Here is a 20628-nt window from a genome sequence, read left to right as displayed (position 1 = left end):
GCCAACCTAGACAGCATAGTAAGAAGCAGAGACATCACCTTGCCGACAAAGGTCCGTCTAATCAAAGCTATGGTTTTCCCAGTAGTAATGTATGGCTGTGAGAGCTGGACTATAAGGAAGGCTGGGGGCCAAAGAATTGATGCTTTCGAACTGTGGTGCTGGAGAAGACTCTTACGAGTCCCCTGGACTGCAAGGAGGTCAAATCAGTCCATCCTAAAGGAAATCAACCCTGAGTGCTCATTGGAAGGACAGATCCTGAAGCTGAAGCTGAAATATTTTGGCCACCTAATGCGAAGAGAAAAGTCACTGGAAAAGACCCTGATGCTGGGAAAGACTGAAGGCAAAAGGAGAAGGGGACGGCAGAGGATGAGATGGCTAGATAGCATCACTGATGCAATGAATATGGACTTGAGCACGCTCTGGGAGACAGCGCAGGACAGGAAGGCCTGGTGTGCTATGGTCCATGGGGTCACGAAGAGTCAGACACAACTGAACGACAACTAGTGTTTAAAACTCTAGCACCTTCTCCCTTACCAACTTGCCTGGTCACTGAGGTCATTGGAGGGCTTGCTCCTGGTGGTTTCACATGGACCTATGGCCTGACTGGAGCCCAAGAGCCTTCAGTGTGGTGGCCTCCTTCCTGCGGAACTTCCTGCCTCTGGACATCAGACAGGCACCAACGTTGTGTTGATTCCAGCACCTCCTGAAAACAACTTTATTTGCTGTTTATAAAAACAGTATCTGGTCAGTCAAGCCTTCCTTGACTGACCAGACACTGGTTTTATCTTTATTCTTATTATTTTTTTCAAATAACAGCAATTTTAATATGGATTTTTATTCTTTTATCTTTTATTGTTCACTGCTCCAGAATCTGTCTAGATGTGAAGCAGTATATAAATGTGGCAAATAAATAGCAATTTAGTTTGTAAGCTCCCCCTCCCCCGCAAGTATTCCTTAAAAAAAATGAACTACTTTAAATAAACCCAGTATTAAGGCAATTACATGCCTTTGCAACAAACCGCATGAACGAAAGGGGCGGTTTGCTTGACTGGTGAGGGCTTGCTATACGTCTATAACAATCAAATGGGTGGGAGGAATAAAAGGCGTTTAGCTCGTCGGAGCGGCTGTTGTTATTACTCCAGCTCGTTGCGTACATGCTCCATCTCTCGCCGCCTCCCGCTCTCCGAACTGCCCCGCAAGCACGCCCTCTGCCGGCCGCAACGCAGAAGGAGCCGTCGCCGGCGTTTGCAGATAAAATACGGTCCTGCGGGCGCCCAAAGCCCACCCCTTTCCCATGATTGGCTGCGTCGGGGCTGAGAAATCGCCTCGCGCCACATCACCCTTTCTCCGCGCAAGCCCCTCCCTGTCTGTCAAATGACGTCATCCTCGTTCGCCCGCTCCTTGGACCGACACTTATGGGGGAATGGAGGCGTCGGCAGCCCAGTGATGACGACCGCAAAGGCGAATCCGAAGCGGCCAGCTTCGTCAAGGGCCACAAGATTTCCTTTCCACTCCCCCCTCCTCCTTCCCGCCTGTACATCCGTCGCGCTTAAAGGAGACGCGTCATTGTTTTGGCCCAGGAATCAGAGGGCGGGACGAGTCGAGGGGTTTCGCCTTCAGCCCCCTCGCTCCCTCCCTCCCGCTCTCGCAGGCGCGGAGCGTTCCGAGCGAGGCTGCCGCCTGAAGTATGCGCGCGGACGGGGCGCGCGGCGGCTGCGGCGGCGGCCCCTCCTCCGACTATGCAATGGCGGTCGCTGGTGTTGGCGCTGCTGGCGCTGCGGCTGGCCGGGCAGGCGCTCGTGTGGCTGGCGGGCCCCAGCCTGGGTTTCTGCCAGCAGCACCTGCGGGCCTTCTCCTGCAGCCCGGCCAGGGAAGGCGCCGCCTCGACCTCGCGCTGCCTCAGGGCCGGGCTGGTGGCCCCGCACTGGGCCTCTTTCCTGGGCAGAGCCTGGGGAAGCGGTAGTGGCGGCGGCGGCGATGACGGCGGCGGCGGCGGCTCTTCTGCCGGCGGGGCCCTCGGGAGTGGCCGCGGCGGCGCCGACGACGAGTACGAGCAGCGCTACAGCCGAGCCTTCCCCCCTCAGCTGCGCGCCCAGCTCCGCGACGCCGCCCGCGGCATGTTCGCGTTCGGCTACGACAACTACATGGCGCACGCCTTCCCTCAGGACGAGCTGAACCCCATCGAGTGCCGCGGGCGGGGCCCGGATCGAGCCGACCCGTGAGTGGCCGCGCGGAAGGCCGGGGGCGGCCGGGGTGGGGGGCGGCTTGAGGCGGCCGGGACCGAGATGGGGAGCGGGGGAATCGCGCGCGGTGCCTTGCTGGCTCCTTCTCCCCCGTCTTCTGTCCGTGGTGGGGCTGTGGCTGCGGGGGGGGGGTGTAGGAGGGGGGATGCGCTCTGGACGTGCTCAGGGGCACTCCAGTCTCTGTGGCAGTTTCACTTGCTTCAGGGGGGAGACCTGGCATCGAAGGTGAGTTCGTAAAGAGACGAGGGGAGGTTTCCTACAAGAGGAGGACGAAGATGGGCGGGCGCGCGCGCGTGTGTGTGCGTGTGTGTGCGTAAGATAGGATAGACGGGCATAGTGCCAGGTGAAGGGAGCGTGTGTGGAAGAGTATTGGCTGGAAATGGAACTGGGTCGGAAGGGGGAGAAGGGTTGAGAGGTTTGGGGATAGAAATGCAGGCTTAGGGTTAGCAGTTTCAATGGGAAGTAGGATGGATTCACCCTTTTCATAGAGGTGAAAGACACCTTATGGGCTCTCCTGTAAAGAGAAGCTGATTAATCTAGGGAGTAAATAAGGGAGCAGAGTTGCAGCCAAAAGTAACTGCCACCCCCATGTTCAGTAATCAGTTGTTGACATGCATTCGCATTTCCAACCCATTATCTTCCTCTGAATAGATGGGGAAAACTATCAAGTGCCGTCATTGTAAGAACCATATGCTACTTTAAGGAGCCTGAAGGTAGCAATGCCTTTAGAACTAGCTCCAGATGCATGTGCAAAAAGGTAATGGAAACGGAGTGGGAAGTGGGAAGACGCCTGGACGTAGGAGTGGAAAAGGAGCAGGATGGATTTAGATGAAAATGGAAAACTTGCTTTCAAGATGTGAAGAGCTGGACTTAGGAGAGATGAAACTGGTAGTAAAAGTATGGCTGTTAATAAGGTGGACAATCAATCAGTAAAGCAATATAATTATTGCCTGTTTCTACTCTTCTTTCCAAAGTACGAAGAATACTACCTCAGGTGTGACAGTCATTGGTTTCCTGGAGTCTGTTTCCTCAGTTTGTTTTTTCTGTTAGATTTCATAGTCCAGAAGTACCTGACCAAAATGTGTTCTACTTAGTGATGCCATCTTGCATGTTGTTTGTAGTTGTAAAAATCCTTGAGTATTTTGAAAATTGCACAAGCATTGCTTCATTCATCCCAGGAGGTGCTGCAGTCACCTTGTGAGGTGAATCCTTCTTGGGTGTAAAGGCTAACTTTGCCACTAAGGCTTTGTTGCTGCTTTGGGAGCTACTAATAGGTTCTCTGTGTGCCTCTGCCTCTTGCAACTGTATGTACATTAGTACTGGTGTGCTTTCTGTGATGTTTCTCTCTGTTGGGGAAGGGCTACAGGTTAAGATAGGTGCATTAGGAGCCTGATGATATGTGTTGTTAAGCACAGCACACTATGTTGACCAACAGATCTGTGGGGACATAGCCACATCCTTTATGCTTTCTTGCAAGTTGATTTAGAAGTGAGCATTCTTGAAAATATGATCACAAAAGTTTTTAGTCCACACACCTCAGAAAACAATAAGAACTTTGCTAGGTCAGACCAGACCTATCTAGTCTAGCATCATGTTTGCCACAGTGGCCAACCAGATGCCTGTAGAAAGCCTAAAAGCTGCACGAGAGGGCAATGGTCCTCTCCCTATGTTGTTCCCAGTAACTGGTATTGAGAAGCATGCTGCTTCTGATTCTGGAGGTAGAATGTCGCTGTTAATGGTCTTATCCTCCATGAATTTGTCTAATCCCCTTTTAAAGCCATGTTGGTGGCCATCTCTACATCCTGTGGTAGTAGATTCCATAGTTTAACTATGCACTGTGTGAAGAAGTACTACTTTTCATCCGTCACCTGAATTTGTCACTATTCATTGGATGAGCCTGAGTTCTAGTGGAATAAGGGATGGAAAGAAGTTTCTTTCCACCTTCTACAGACCATGCACAATAACTTTATATACTTGTATGTTTGTCATATTCCCCCTTATTAGCCCTAAAAAAAAGCCAAAAATGCAATCTTCCCTTGTAGAGGAGTGGCTTCAGCCCGCAAGGTCATTTTGATTGCCCTTGTCTGCGCGTTTCCCAACTCTATAATATCCTTTCTGAGGTGAGGTGACAAGAGCTGTATATTCCAAGTGTGTTCGCACCATAGATTTGTATAAGGGCACTAAGATATTGGCAGTTTTATTTTCAGTCCCTTTTGTAATGATGCGCAACTTGGAATTTGCCTTTTTCACAGAAGCCACAACTACTATCAACACTTTCATTGAATAACAACCACAACTCCCTATCCTGATCAGTCACCAACACCTTGGATCCCATCACTGTATATGTGAAGTTAAGACCTTTTTGTCCCTGTATCATTTTACACTTCCTTAAACTGAACCACATTTGCTATTTTAATGCCCATTCACCCAGTTTATAGATAGCATTTTGGAGCTTATCACAATCCCTTTTAACTACTTTAAATAATTTGGTGTCATTAGCAAGCATGGCCACCTCACCCTAAACTGCAGATCATATATGAATAAGTTAAAAAGCACTAGTCTTAATACTGTTTGCACATCTCTATTGTGAGAACTGGCCACCTGTTCCTACTCTGTGCTTCCTTCTTTCTAAACCGTTACCAATCCATAAGAGGACCTCTCCTCTTATCTCATTGCTGATACGTTTGCTCAGGAGCCTTGGGTAGGGAACTTTGTCAAAAGCTTTTTGAATGGAAAATAGTGGATAGTGCCCCTTCTTTTGCTTTGTCTAATAATTGAACTACATTTTAAAAATACAATCTTACCTTCATCATCCTGTGATGATAGTGGTGGTTACATAAAGAATCAACATGAGCTTCACTTCTGGAATTATATTTGAACTAAATCTAGCCTAAAAATTGCTTGGGCTTTTAATTCTAGTTATTGTTTTTATAGTGCTGTGTGTAAAATAAAAGAAGTAGCCATTAATGTTTTTGTTAATTACCTGTTAGAAGAAAATACTATCCAACTAAATACGATCTTCTCAAAATTATCTCGCTGGAAGTAATAGGTTTGTGCCAGGAGGGGAATTTAAACCTTTATTTTGGGGGTAGGCAACATGCGCCCTGCCCTCCCGCCAAGCCTGTTTTTTTAACCGGAAAAAAGTTTTTTTAAAATTGCACCTTGCTGCCAAAATGTGGTGGCAAACTGCTATGGTGGCTTAGAATGCTCAAATTTAACTTTAAAACAAGCGTAATTTATCAAATCTAAGCCTCTTTAGCAGTTTGTTGCTGAATCTTGGTGGCAGACCACTTTTTTATAACTCTTCCCCTCCCTCCCTTTTCAGCAGTGGGGGACATTGGGCCTGCTTTATTTCAGATGAAGATTCTATCATCGTCAAGTGTGGCTACTTCCAGACAAAGGTGCCAGGAAGGAAATTCTGATTTTATGCTTAGAAAGTGGTTCAAGGTTAATCTTGTCAGGGTAGTGGAAAAGTAAAATTTAAAACCTTTATAAATAGCAAAGTGAAGTCTTTGCCCTCTGCCGTCTTGCTCATTTTTTCATGGTTCTTCGGGTCCAAAGAACACTATTCTTGGAGGAAGCCATCTGATCTCCGAGGTGTCTGTTGTTTCTATATTTTAATTTTTCATAGAACAGATTAACCGTGGCCCAACATATTCTGCATCTCTTTTCAGGGTGTAAGTAGTCTACTTAAAACTTCAGCATCTCTTGAAGCATTGCTATTGGCTCGAGACCTCTTGACTAAATCCAGGACAGTAATTTCAAAATAATTTTGATAACTTTATTCTATTTCATGAAAAGGGAAAAGTTTAAATATGGTGTCTTGACAGTTGTCTAACTCTTACTTTCTTCAAAATAACTGTTCTTAGAGAGCAATCCTATGCCCCCCTCAGACAGCGTCTGGGGGCGGGGCATAGGATTGTTTGGTTTCCTGGCTCTAAGCTCGGAGCCAGGAAACCGCGTTCCCCTCCCCCTCATAGCTGGCACAGAGAGAACCACTCTAGCTACCTCTCCGTGCTCGCCAGATAGAGTGCAGAGATGGAGAAAAGGAGGCATTCCTGGGGATGGGGATGGGAGAAGACTGGGGCAGCAGCCATATGAGGAATCCTATGGCCACCCCAGCCTCCTTCCCTCCCCATCCTCAAAGCCTCCGCTAGACGGGTGAAATCGCCCATCTAGCTTAACTGCAGAGCAGGAGGCATGAGCGCGCCTCCTGCATTGGATACTTGTAAGTCTCCCAGTTTAGAGGCTTATGAGTAGTCAGGGTGTATCCCATAGGACTGTGCCCTTAATGTTCTAAAAAGAAGCCAAAATGGCCAGAAGTTCTTGTTCATCAAAGGCAAAACTCAGGCTTTTGTCAAAATGTCCTGTATCATGGCTGTATCATGTTCACAGCTATTCTTGCTTTGGAAAATTCACTTTTACCAGAGAACAGCTTCTTTGTTCCTTGTCCATGAATTCTTTTCAGGCTTTCGTGATTCAACTGGCACTCATGTTTGTATGAAAATGTCAAACATAAGCAATTATATGAATGTTTCGAGTTATTTTTAGAAAATTATGTAGATGTGCCATATAGTGTGAGCCTAGCTAACAGGAGTGCTAAGAATCTAAGGCTGGAGTGGAAAGGATATGTGTCCATGGGAGTGAACTGTATGTCTAGAGAACCTAGCTTGCTGCTTTTGTTGGAGTAGGCCTCACTTTAAAAGAGACAAGCTGACTTTTTAGGATGAACAGTGATTTGTCATGTTAGAATGTCATGTTTATTGTTTTGCTGTAGCAAAAACAATAACAGAGCCATTGCTGTCAGTTTCTATACCTTCTTTGGAAATCACCCTAAAGAGGCATTTTACATATACTTTGAAAGAAGGAAAATCCACCCCTTTACATCATTGTGTTTAAGGGTGGTTGTTGGGGTGTGTGTGTGTGTGTGTGTGTGTGAGTGAGAGAGAGAGAGAGAGAGAGAGAGAAGTGATGAGCAGTTGTTCTTAATTGATCATGAGTATATGCTCTCTAATCAATAGTATTAATAACATCAAAGTGGCCAGTAGGAGAACGTGGCACAATTACTATGTTCTGCTATTCACAATGACCCTGTGAGAGAGACTTACATTTCATTGTATAGGACATTGTATAGGACACACAGGATGAACAATTTTCTGAAAATGTCCCAATTTGTCCATAGGTCTGTAGGGATTTGAACTTGGATCTCTCAGTTGAGAGTCCCATACTTTATTCATCAGGTTTTATCGACTGTAGTATTTTTTATCGATACAATTTCAGATGTGTCCAGTCTCTAGAGTCAAAATCCCTGGCCCTACTAGGTCCTTATACCCTGTCTCTAAACATGCTTATGACTTCAGTAAATAAGTGCCCCAGTAGGATTTTTGCCTTAGTAAGAAAGAAATTGTAGGAAGCTGAATTAAAAGTGCAACTACGAAGTTTCTTACTCTGAGAATGTTAATATGGGATTTAAGTTATGTAGCTAGGGCTGCAATCCTTTGTGCATTTACCTGGGAATATATTCCATTAAATTTTTTGAGTCTCGCTTCCAGATAAACATGCATAGGATCAGGCCACATGATACATAGATTAGATACTTGCATTAATTTTTTAAGAAATCTGATAGAACTAACTTCTAACCAAATTTATTTCAGTTCAAATCTGAATATCAATGATGTCCTGGGAAACTACTCGCTTACTCTGATTGATGCATTGGATACCCTAGCAGTGAGTTAAATGTTTTTTTTAATTATTGGAAGAAAAAACCAATATTAAATATTATCAGAGGTAGTTATTAAGCGGAAGACAAACCTGCAAATCTCAGGGAAGATGATAAGCAATTTTGTTTATTATTTTCCCCAACTTGTCTTGGCAAACAAGCATGTGTTCTGAGCAGAGGTCCACACCATAAATCGCATTTCGGTGTTTGCCTTCCCCTTGGATATGGAGTGCAAAGCAAGAGACCTCTTCTTCATCTCTTGGGTTCTGCACACATTGCAGAGCGCTGGGAGGGGTGTCTTGCTTTGTGTCTGCTGTGAGAGACACAGTTGGTTTCAGCTCATGCCTGGCTTTGGAGATAGTCATAAGCAGTGAGAGAGATTCTATTATGTGTGCCAGAGACTCTAGGGATAGGTGTGCCAAGTGGCAACTACAAACAGTTGTAATTGAAAGTCTTGCTGCCAAGGTAGTTTTCTTATTCTTTTTTAAAGTAAGTTTATTCGGGCAAGAAAGCCTGAGTCTACATCTCATCCTTTTTATTCAACCCTTATTTATGAATGTAAATCACTTGCTACAGTAGACTTCTCTTATGATTTTCTTCCTAGTGGAATGCCCCGATGCCATTACATGCCAATTACTTTAACACACTCTCTCTCTCTCTCTCTCTCCCCCACCCCCACCCCGTATCAGTATAAGTAGTGATCCAAGTCTGTTTCTAGCCTGGACAAAGAACTATAGCTCCTCTGAATTGTGTTTTTAGTCAACTACACTTTACATACTTAGACAGCAGCCCGATGGCCCCTGGACAGTGACTGGGGCGCCAGAAGAGGCTGTGGATCACCTCCTCTGTGCCCATAGACAGAGCTGTGAGTGTGGAGGAGGAGATCCAATTGTGGATCTTCTTTCCCACACCCCCTCCCACCTCCCAGCTACCGTGGAAAGCTTCTCTTATGAGAAGTCGAAGAGGGAGAAAAGGGGGCATCCTGGGGGACAGGATGGGGAGAGGTGAGGCTGCAATATGCAGCATCCTATGGCCTCCCCAGTCCATTTCCCACCCACTAAAAGTAAGTCAGCTAGATGGGCTGAGAGGCCTATCTCGCTGCTTTTTACACTTGAAATGTACAAATCGCCTCTATCCTCCTCTCACTCTGTCTGGGTCTTGCTGTCAGGGTATAGGATAGGTGGAGGATTCTGAACTCACAGCCCTGTCAATCAGGAGCTCAGCTGATAGGTTTGCAGCCTTGATCCTGGAAGTTGTTTCTTTACATTTTGCAAGTTTGCATAGCACACAGTTTTGTTGAAATTATATATTACTATACATAAAGTGTTCCACTTAAATTCTAGTTCTTGACTTTTCTGGTGTTTTGTTGTGTCCTAGTAGTTCATTTTTTAAAAATTAGAATGGTATTACTTAGGGCGGAAAATACTGCTGGGTTTCTAGCAACTGTGATAAAAAAATTGTGAGATATTTATTAATTGCTGATATTTATGATTTTATATTCTATAGTTTAAAATAATTTTACTACAAAACTTGTAATTATTGGATCTGATACTCATTTTCTATCTCAAAGGTAATGGGAAATTCGTCAGAGTTCCGGAAAGCAGTGAAGCTAGTGATAGACACCGTATCATTTGACACAAACTCAACCGTCCAGGTCTTTGAAGCAACTATTAGGTAGGTTGCTGTTAAAATTTGTTGGGAGCATTGTATGTGAACAATAAGTAAATTTGGCAATTTCAGGAAACTAGAAAACTAAATTATATTTGCTTGCTGTCTACACAGCATGTAGACAGCAAGATTCTTATATCATTGGTGTAATAAAATGGTACTTTAGAGCAAAATATAGAAGGTTATATATAAATATAGAGGGTTAAATATTACAGTGAGTGGGACACACACTTGATTGTAAATGAATACCAGCACGGAATTAGACTATAGTTTTAGGATCAGTCCTCTAAAGCCAGATCCTTGTCAAAATAAAAATGTTTTGTCTTCCCTCTAAAACCAAAGAAGAGGTGCACACGTGAGTTCCATAAGATGAAATTCCAGGCACTGAAGTGTAACTGCATAAGACCTTGCTACAGGTGGCTACAAAATCTGTCTGCAGTACAAATGGAACATACGTCAGTATCTTCTTTACAGCATGCTCTTCTGCACTCCAATCCCTAAAAACATTCCTTGTTTGAGTGAGCTGCTCTTAGAAGTGGATATGAGCATGTAGAAATTCATAGGCATGACTAACAGAATTGTTGCATTCTGTTGTGTTAGACCGCTTGTCCTTTTTCTTTTTTTTACTGCATACTATATGCAGATGTACTGTGAATGTGTTCCAGGTGCTACTTAAATCTGTTAAAATACTCCAGTGTACCAAAAGAGCAGAAAACTTGCCACCTTCAACTCTTTTTCCAAGATCTGTAATTTTAGCCATGTTTAAATCTTTAAAAGCAAAAAATGCATGTTACCTGACTCTTAACCACTTTAAGCAAATTCAGTTGAGGACTTGATCACTGAAGTCAAAATACCCATTTTGTTCTTTACATATAAACTGTGTATACTTGATAACGTAAAGGCAGTCAAGACATAACATGGCAGTCTTGCCTTAATGTGGTTTACCAGTTGTTGTTAGATAAAATAGCTCATGGACCCCGTTCGCACCATCAAAACAAGCCACAGTGGCTTGTTGTGAGCCCATGGGTTATTTGAGAGTTGTTTAATCCTCCAACAAGCCATGCCACTTGGGATTGGAGGACACAATAAGCTGCGGCTGATCAGTGATTATGGAAATTGGCTCACAACAAGCTACTGTGGCTTGTTTTGTTCATGCAAACTGGCCCATGATGTATCTACATTCCACAGTTGGGCAATACCTTTATTAGGACCAACCAAAATACCACAAAAGAGTGTGAAAGCTTTACCTAATACCTAATAAAGGTATTGCCCAAGTGTGGATTTTGGATTTTTTTTTTCTCATGGGCTATGTGGCCATGTTCATTTTTTATGATTCACTTTGCATTGCCTCTTGTGGCTGAGCAAATTGCCAGCATTTTGGCACTGGTTTTCCTGTAAGATACTAAATCAAGTAGTGAGGCTTTTAACGTTCTATTGAGCTGATTAATGAAAAAACAGTAAGACTATTGGTTAGTAGAGGGCACATAAACCTACTGTACTACCAGCTCCTTTCTCAGTTGAGAGAAATGCAAACTGGCTTGGCAGATTGTGTAGCTAGCAATTTCTGAAGCCTCTTTAGAGGCTAATTTGTCAGATTCTAAGCTCATCACAGACTTTGGAGTTAATTCAGTTCAATCCAGAAATCATTCAGCTTTACCATCCTTGTGATTTCATGGCAACATATTTATATCGATGATCTTATGTCCTTGCTCAGGATATATAATACCTTGACTCACCCTCAGCAGATAGCTGAGTAGGATATCTGTGTGGAATACTATTAAAAAGTTGGTTTATATTAAGTTCAGATATGTAAAGTATTGGTGTGAACTTTATTTATTTGAAAACATTTATATGCTGCCCATCATACTTGGGTTTCAGGTTGGTATACAATCAATTATATGATAAAACAAAACAGGAGATAAAATCCTTAATATCCTTAACAATTAAAATTTACAACAAATTAAAATGCCTGGTTGAGTAAAACTTTTTGCCTGGCATAAAAAAGATTGTAACATAGGCACCAGGCGAGCTTTTAGGAAAGGCATTCAGTAGCCTTGGTGCTGCTGCTGAGAAAGCTTTCTTGTTATACAATGAACCTCTGATAAAAGAGGCAGCTGGAGAAAGGTGCTTTAAGAAGATCTCAAATCACAGGCAGGATTATATGAGAAGAGGTTCTCTTTCAGGTGTTTGGGTCCCAAGCCATTTTGGCCTTTACAGGTAAGTGCAAAGATTTTGAATTAGGCCCAGAAACAAATAGGGAGCCAATTACATTTTTTCAAAGGTTGCGTAACATGTACAGCCTTGGCCCTAACAGTCAAAATTGTGGTGGCCATATTCTGCAGCAATTGTAGCTTCTCAGTTGTCTTCAAGGTCAGCCCCATATATAACATGTTGCAGTAATCTAACTAGGAGATTACCAGAGGATGAATCACTATGGCCAGACTATCCCTGTCCAGCTAATGGACCAGCAAGAGCTGGCAAAAAATTGTGATTGTAGGAAACTTGGCAAGTAATTGATGCAGCAAACATTCTGCGTTCTGGGCTGGCAAACAAAACTGTTATGAGAAATAGCTTCATAATAGCTCTAGCTTAAGATGCTGTGTTGCTTACATGATGACCTTCCTGCTCAGTGATATAACTAATGTTCTGCTTGTTCGTAAACTTGAGCATAACTGAGATTTGATACTATAAATTATACAAATATAGCACATTTTATATTGTCACATTTAAAACAATCCCTGATTTCTTTTCTTGCAGGGTTTTGGGAAGTTTGCTTTCAGCCCACATAATAATTACAGATGCCAGACAGCCTTTTGGTGATATGACTATTAAGGGCTATGATGATGAGCTCTTACATATGGCTCATGACCTGGCAGTAAGGCTGTTACCTGCTTTTGAGAACACCAAAACTGGAATTCCTTATCCTCGGGTATGTATACCATGAAGGCCAATTTTCGAGCCAGTTACTTTCTTTGGCATCACAATGTTTACCTTTAGATGTCTCTTTAATATTAAAACTTTAGTTATAAAAATATGTTTTTGAAAAATCCTCTCCCTATAGCAGTTCTAAGGAGGCAGTAACGCCTGCTCTGAGACATCCACATTTATAGGCCCTGCTTCCTCATAGTAAGGAAACTGGCAGCTGAATGTGCCACTACTCTTGCTTGAATATATGTTGAGGTGCAGCTTCTGTAACAGATGCTCTGGGTCAATGGTTAATTCCTCAAAATGGCTAGATTAATGCAGCTGCTTCCAGAAGTCTGGCCTGGTTTTCTGATGGCTGGATATTTACATGCCTAATGTTAATCTAGAAAACCCTTTAAGACAGTTTCCCTGTGGAATATGATGCAACTTCATGTCAGAGCACTGATGAAACACAAGAGTCACCTTCTTATTATCTGCATTTGATTATAAAGCGGCAGCAGGGGGCGGGGTGGGGGTCCTTTGAAGACTGCAAGAAATAGCATTGTAACTGCTTATTTCTCAAGAAACATACCTGTTAACCTTATTTCTGCAGGTAAACTTAAGAACCGGAGTTCCTTCTGGCAGCAATAATGAGACTTGCACTGCAGGAGCTGGATCCTTACTGGTGGAGTTTGGAATACTTAGTCGGCTTCTTGGGGATTCAACTTTTGAATGGGTTGCCCGTCGAGCTGTGAAAGCGCTTTGGAGCTTAAGGAGCAATGACACTGGGTTATTAGGTGCTTAATTTGTTTTTGGCTGTCTTGTATAATCAGAACAGAATATGTATACAGTTTCCTTATAGCCTGATCCTGTAGACTTGTATAGTTAAGATGGCAGGAAGAGTGGTTTGTACCACTGAATAACCAGAGCACCAGAATTTTTGCATGTTTGCACTGGGACCTTTGTACCCGATTGCTTAGGAATCCTCCATTTCATATTAATCATTACACTATGTGCCCTTTTACAAAGGCATTTTTCATAATGATCTTCTCACATGTCTGATGTCTTAATGTACAGCAGAAGGAAGATGTTGCCCCTTTATTTTTAAATTAGATTATCTACTGGAACCAAGTGTGGTGGTAAATGGAGTTTTCCTATGCCATATAATTAACATTAGGTTAAAATGCAAATATTGTATTCAGAATGAGCAGGTGGATGTGAATATCTTGTGTGCACATCTGCATTTTTGGCAGTGTGCTTTTCAGAAAACACTCCTGCAGAAGCGCCCCCCCCCCCCCCGCAACACCCAGTTCTTTAAACTCTGAATTCAATAAGCAATGTTGATACTGGGTTTTTGAAACTCAAGAGCTCTAAATAACAGTGATGCTATAGAGGCAGCTTCTGGGAAGGAAATTGGAAAAATATTTAGGTTCATGGAACATGCCTATGTACTGCTTTGGATTGTGGCCCAAGGTGGCAACTTGGTGGCATATTTAATCCAATTCAACAAATCCCCTTAAATTTTAGCTCTCGCACTATCATTTTTTTGGTGTTTCTATCAAATTCTATCACTTTTAATAAGATCTTACGAACCCCCACAATATGGAAAGGATTTGGGAAGAAACCACCTGCAGAATCTGGGCTCTGTTAGAAAGGACCACCTTGAGATAAAAGTCGCTTAATTTAGGCATAGGGGTTCATTTCATTAATTTAAGCCCTGTTGTGTGTCTATATATAAAAAAAAACTTAGGGCACAGTCGTATGGGGATGACCATAAGCCTCCGAACTTGGAGGCTTATGGCCATCCAATGCAGAGCGGGAGGAGTGGCGGAGGCAACCTTTGTCCTTGCACTCTCCGTGCTCTGCATTTTAGCTAGATGGGCATTTTCGCCCATCTACCTGAGGCATTGGGGAGGGGGAAGAGAAGGAGGCTGGGGATAGCTTGTATCCCTACTTCCCCAGTCCTCTCCCTGCCCACCAGCATGCCCCCTTTCTGTCCTTGACCTTGGAGAGGCAGCCAGTGCAGTTCTCTCTGTGCTGGCTGCGGGGGAGGGGAGCTCAGACTCCTTGGTATGAGGTCGGAGCATTGTCTCTGACCTTGGATCCAGGAATCTCAGGTATCCTATTCCCCACCCCCCAGACTCTGGCTAGGGGCCATAGCGTTGCTCTCTTAGTGAAAATACTTACATTATAAACTCTTAGCATCCAGCTCCACAACAGCTGAAGAATAATACAAAGTATTAAAGTTATGAGAGTACCTCTCATTTACCCTGCTAGCTCTCCTTTTATTGGGGAGTCACAATCAGGTATCTAAATGTAAAATAGTCTCAAATGGAGTAGGTCTCAACCAGCATCCAAAAAGTATCTTTTTCTGTCTTCCATTACAACTGTATCCCTTACATTACAATCCTCATTTCAAGAACTCTCTCTTCTCACCCACTAATCCATTAGTTCTTACATTCAAAGAACTCTTATTTTTCAGGGAGCTTATCCCATGTTTAGGTCTCTGTCAATCAGTTTGTAAGAATGTTGAGGAGGTCGGCATGTTTTCATTTCTGGGCTTTCCCAAATCATAACAGCTCAATTGTTTCCATGCAAGGCCTATGTACTTTCCAGAAATTCAGGGTCAGGTTTACCACTAGGCCCAACGTTGGGAATATTAGCATAACATGAGGCATAGGCACATAGAACATTCTGGAATACAAAGCTAGGCCAACATGGCTCCTTGATCCCATGAAGTCATACAGTTACCAGTCTCTAATCAAAATGTATGCAATGTGCCACATTTCTCTCCTTTAGAAAGAGAATTCAAAATTTCTAATTGGCATTTGCATCATGGTAAAAATACTTCAGCAAAATCCTCTATAATGATGGGCTCTGTCCGGTTGTATCTACTTGGCTGACAAAAGGCTCTATGATCCTGCAACGTTGGAGGATTTTCGCTGATTCCCCCATACCTCTGCTGCCCCTTGTGCCTTCCCCAAGTCTGCTCCAGAGGATGGGGGGACGACGATACGGGACCCTTTGCAATAGTTGGGAGTCGGGCTGCAGAAGAAAGGGGGAATTTACAAAAATTGCCTCCCTTTCCCATTCATGGAAAACTCTGCTAGATCAAAGAGCCTTCTGTCAGTGGAAGGGGAGAATTGGAAACAGCCTATCATATTTAATGCAACTTTAAGAATGGTTTTGGCCTAGTTTTCGGAGTATACTTTTAACTGTGTAGTATACTTGAAGACGAAATCAGATTGATTATGTCCTTTGCAGCCAAAGATGGAGAAGTTCTATACAGTCAGTAAAAACAAGACCTGGAGCTGACTGTGGCTCAGATCATGAGCTTCTTGTTGCGAAATTTCAGCTTAAATTGAAGAACGTAGGGAAAACCACTAAACCATTCAGGTATTACCTAAATCATATCCCTTACGAATATACAGTGGAGGTAAGGAATAGATTTAAGGGATTAGACCTGATAGACAGAGTGCCTGAGGAACTGTGGACGGAGGTCCGTAACATTGTTCAGGAGGCAGCAACGAAATCCATCCCAAAGAAAAAGAAATGCAAGAAAGCAAAGTGGCTGTCTGATGAGGCTTTACAAGAAGCTGAGGAAAGAAGGGAAGCGAAAAGCAAGGGAGAAAGGGGAAGATATACCCAACTGAATGCAGAGTTCCAGAGAATAGCAAGGAGAGACAAGAAGGCCTTCTTAAATGAACAATGCAAAGAAATGGAGGAAAACAACAGAATGGGAAAGACTAGAGATCTCTTCAAGAAAATCGGAGATCTCAAGGGAACGTTTTGTGCAAAGACGGGCATGATAAAGGGCAAAGAAGGCAGGGACCTAACAGAAGCAGATGAGATGAAGAAGACGTGGAAAGAATACACAGAAGAACTATACAGGAAAGATCTTAATGTCCCTGATAGCCATGATAGTGCGGTCACTGAACTTGAGCCGGACATCCTAGAGAGTGAAGTCAAGTGGGCCTTAGGAAGCATGACTAACAACAAAGCTAGCGGAGATGACAATATTCCAGCTGAGCTATTTAAAATCCTAAATGATGATGCTGTTAAAGTGCTGCACTCAATATGCCAACAAATTTGGAACACTCAGCAGTGGCCACAAGACTGGAAAAGGTCAGTTTACATTCCAATTCCAAAGAAGGGCAATGCCGAAGAGTGTTCAAACTATCGTACAATTGCGCTCATTTCACATGCCAGCAAGGTGATGCTCAAAATCCTACAAGCTAGGCTTCAGCAGTATGTGAACCGAGAACTACCGGAAGTACAAGCTGGGTTTCGAAGAGGAAGAGGAACTAGAGATCAAATCGCCAACATTTGCTGGATCATGGAGAAAGCAAGAGAATGCCAGAAAAACGTCTATTTCTGCTTCATTGACTACGCTAAAGCCTTTGATTGTGTGGATCACAACAAACTCTGGCAAATTCTTAAAGATTTGGGAGTACCAGGCAACCTTACCTGTCTCCTGAGAAACCTGTACGAGGGTCAAGAAGCAACAGTAAGAACCGGACATGGAACAACTGATTGGTTCAAAATTGGGAAAGGAGTACGACAAGGCTGTATTGTCAGGGTGGACACTGAGCCCATAGAATCCCAGAGTAGTTCTGATTCTGAGGAAGAGCAGTCGCTCCTGGGAGAGGAGCGCGCTCCTCTTTCCCAGGACCAACAGCTGACGGAGATTCCTCCCACCAGCATTCCTAGTTTAGTTAGCAGTCCAGGGAGTGACCAAGCACAGATAGCAGACTTGGTGGATGCACGACGCAGACGCAGAGAGCGGCGCCAGATGGAGGGCGCGGAAAGGAGGCAAAGTGCCAGGTTGGCGCGCAAACAACGGCTGTGCCCAGAGGCTCCAAGGGAAAAGGGGAGGGACTCTCCCTAGTCCTTAAGTTCAGGGGTCTGCCAGTAATTCCCTTTCAAACGGGGACCAACTGTTCCAACTTAGGACATAGGTAATGTGCTGCTCAGATCTTGTTGCAATCGGTATAGTTGTTAAGTTGTAAAAGAAGAATAAAGCTTTGAAAGAAATTCCTTTGTCTGTGTCTGGACTTGGCTACTGGTTTAGACAGAGAGAGACCTCCAAGGAGCCCTTGACATGTATATTGTCGCCCTGCTTATTTAAATTATATGCAGAGTACGTCATGAGAACCGCCGGGTTGGATGAATCACAGGTCAGAATTAAGATTGCCGGGTGGATTATCAACAACCTCTGATACGCAGACGATACCACCCTAATGGCAGAAAGCGAAGAGGCTCTAAAGAGCCTCTTGTTGAGGGTGAAAGTGGAGAGTGCAAAAGCTGGTTTGAAACTCAACATTAACAAAACGAAGATCATGGCATCTGGCCCCATCACTTCCTGGCATATAGAAGGGGAAGAAATGGAAGCAGTGACAGATGTTATTTTCTTGGGCTCCAAGATCACCGCAGACGGTGACTGTAGCCATGAAATTAAAAGACGCTTGCTCCTTGGGAGGAAAGCTATGGCAAACCTAGACAGCATAGTAAGAAGCAGAGACATCACCTTGCCGACAAAGGTCCGTGTAATCAAAACTATGGTTTTCCCAGTAGTAATGTATGGCTGTGAGAGCTGGACTATAAGGAAGGCTGAGCGCCGGAGAATTGATGCTTTCGAACTGTGGTGCTGGAGAAGACTCTTACGAGTCCCCTGGATTGCAAGGAGGTCAAATCAGTCAATCTTAAAGGAAATCAACCCTGAGTGCTCATTGGAAGGACAGATACTGAAGCTCCAATATTTTGGCCACCTAATGCGAAGAGAAAACTCCCTGGAAAAGACCCTGATGCTGGGAAAGATTGAAGGCAAAAGGAGAAGGGGACGGCAGAGGATGAGATGGCTAGATAGCATCACCGATGCAATGAATATGAACTTGAGCATGCTCCAGGAGAGAGCGGAGGACAGGAACGCCTGGTGTGCAATGGTCCATGGAGTCACGAAGAGTCAGACACGACTTAATGACTGAACAACAATACCTGAAGGATGCATCTAGTGAAGAAAGCTGTGTATGGAAGTTCATGCTACAGTAAACTAGTTAGAGCAGTGGCACATTCAAGACTACATATTAAAGTAAATGGCCTCTGATAAAATTGTGCTAGTAACAGTTGGCCTGGTTCATGTACAGTGCTGTTGCCACTGAGAACAATGTGGTGCATGCATGGGAATTTGATACCCCAGCACGTAAGATTGCCATAAGAAATAGTGCTAGACCAACTTGATTTTAACTTCTTTATCAAAAACCATAGCAGGCAGAGACGTTTATGTCCACTACTGTGACTTGATTTTTTTACATGAATATTCTTGTTTAAATATTTTTAACAAATATTGTGGCTGGGTACAAAATAACTCTGTCTTGCTTAACTCTGTTGTGACCTTATTCTTGAACGGAGATGTTCTGGGAGTCCCACTAAATATAAGCTGTGCATGCACTCCTGGGTTGGGTATATTTAGGGATGCATGGATTTTCTTAGATCTGTTCTGTCTGTGTTCTGCGGATTGTCAGGTGTTTTTCATTCCATTGTCTGCTTATAGACGGAATTGGATATTTTTAGGGTTGTACAAGAATTTCGTTTATGTTTGCAAATACCCATTTGTGCCAATCCCCCAAAAGTTTTTTTTAAAAGAAGTCCACAAGTCCATGTGGCTCAGAAAAATCCAGTCTGCTGTGGAATCCACAGGTCAGGTTCATAGAAATCTGAACTCATTTGAATCCGTTGCGGATTTCTCTGACATCTATCGGTATATTTCTTAAAAACATAATATGTGAAACAGCCTAACTTGATAGCTGGTTTACATACTGTTTTATGTGTACACTTACTGTGTGTGTCTTCATACTGCATCGTGGAAACACATCAGGGAGGTGGGATTGGCTGTGCCGCTTGCTGTGTGTAGACCTGATAAATGTGCATGTCGCATAGCTTGTGAAGCAGTCCTAGTTTAGTGAATGATTATTGGGACAATTGCCATCAATGTGCTCTAGCAGTGTTAAAAAAACTCTCAAACATGGGTATCTGTTAGTGTAACCTCTTGTATAGGGAGTTGCTCCTGCCACTAATACAGTATGTAGCTACATGCTTACATGATGAGAATAATAAGAGATCCCACAACTAGTTCTCGATTAGCTGTACATGCTTACATGATGAGAATAATAAGAGATCCCACAACTAGTTCTCGATTAGCTGTACTGTCTGCCAAAGTTCTGTTTTTTTAATAAAGTCCTGTACCAGCCTTCCCCAACCTGGTACCCCCCAGATGTTTTGGTCTACAACTCCCCCAATTCCTGACCATTGGCCATGCTGGCTAGGGCTGATAGGAGTTGAAGTCCAAAACATCTGGAGGGCACCAAGTTGGGGAAGGATACTGTTTGTGCTATACTGTTTGTGCTTTACATACCTTAAGGGACACCATTCCCATATAAGCCCTTTTTGAGATATTCTGGGGAGTTCCTGGTCAAAATCCCTTCCATGAGTTATTATATTGAGAGAGTGCCCATGGAGATCTGCCTTTGCCCAAGCCACTTTTCATTGTTTTAGAAGATCGTGCAAAGTGGTCCAGCTTGGAAGTTTTCCTATCTTGAATGCTTTGCACCCAGGATATTGTAATACATGTAATGCTCAATGTTTATGTTTGTGTCCTTTGTGACTTCTGGGAAATATATGGGTTTTAGTTTGTTTTGTTGTACTTACATTGTGGTATTTGGCAACCTTAAGGTCCCTTGAGCATTGTCAGTTGAGAAGGTTATAAATGAAATAATATATGTAGCTACCCTTGGATAATTTTTGTCCCTGTTTGTTCTTACTTCATAGGCAATGTTGTGAATATTCAAACTGGCCACTGGGTTGGAAAGCAGAGTGGCTTGGGAGCAGGGTTAGACTCTTTCTATGAATATCTTTTGAAATCTTACATCCTCTTTGGAGAAAAAGAAGATCTAGAGATGTTCAGTGATGCTTATCGGAGCATTCAGAACTACTTACGGCGAGGGTATGTGGCTTATTGGTGCTATTTTTAAGAGGATGCAATGCTTAAGCCTGGGCTGGTTGGAAGATATAATAGGTTGTAACGCTCTGGGCAGGAAC

The 20628-nt window shown here is 43.5% G+C and overlaps 1 protein-coding gene across 1 annotated transcript in view; it reads left to right on the top strand.

The window, feature by feature from the left end:
* The first annotated feature begins 1641 nt into the window (after positions 1 to 1641).
* Positions 1642 to 20628, top strand: part of EDEM1 (ER degradation enhancing alpha-mannosidase like protein 1) — a 33057-nt gene continuing 14070 nt past the window's right edge. Inside the window, exons 1-6 of the mRNA XM_084840301.1 lie at positions 1642 to 2218; positions 7898 to 7970; positions 9533 to 9636; positions 12388 to 12559; positions 13148 to 13331; positions 20359 to 20533. Coding sequence (XP_084696427.1) covers positions 1740 to 2218; positions 7898 to 7970; positions 9533 to 9636; positions 12388 to 12559; positions 13148 to 13331; positions 20359 to 20533 — 1187 coding nt within the window. The 5' untranslated portion in view covers positions 1642 to 1739. The remainder of the gene's footprint in view (positions 2219 to 7897; positions 7971 to 9532; positions 9637 to 12387; positions 12560 to 13147; positions 13332 to 20358; positions 20534 to 20628) is intronic.

Source organism: Heloderma suspectum, chromosome 2 (genome assembly GCF_057233095.1).
Source record: "Heloderma suspectum isolate Gila_16-S chromosome 2, 16-S_ref, whole genome shotgun sequence".
Taxonomy (NCBI): domain Eukaryota; kingdom Metazoa; phylum Chordata; class Lepidosauria; order Squamata; family Helodermatidae; genus Heloderma; species Heloderma suspectum.
The sequence above is the reverse complement of the archived record's forward strand: the minus strand, read 5'-3'. Positions and strand labels throughout refer to the sequence as shown.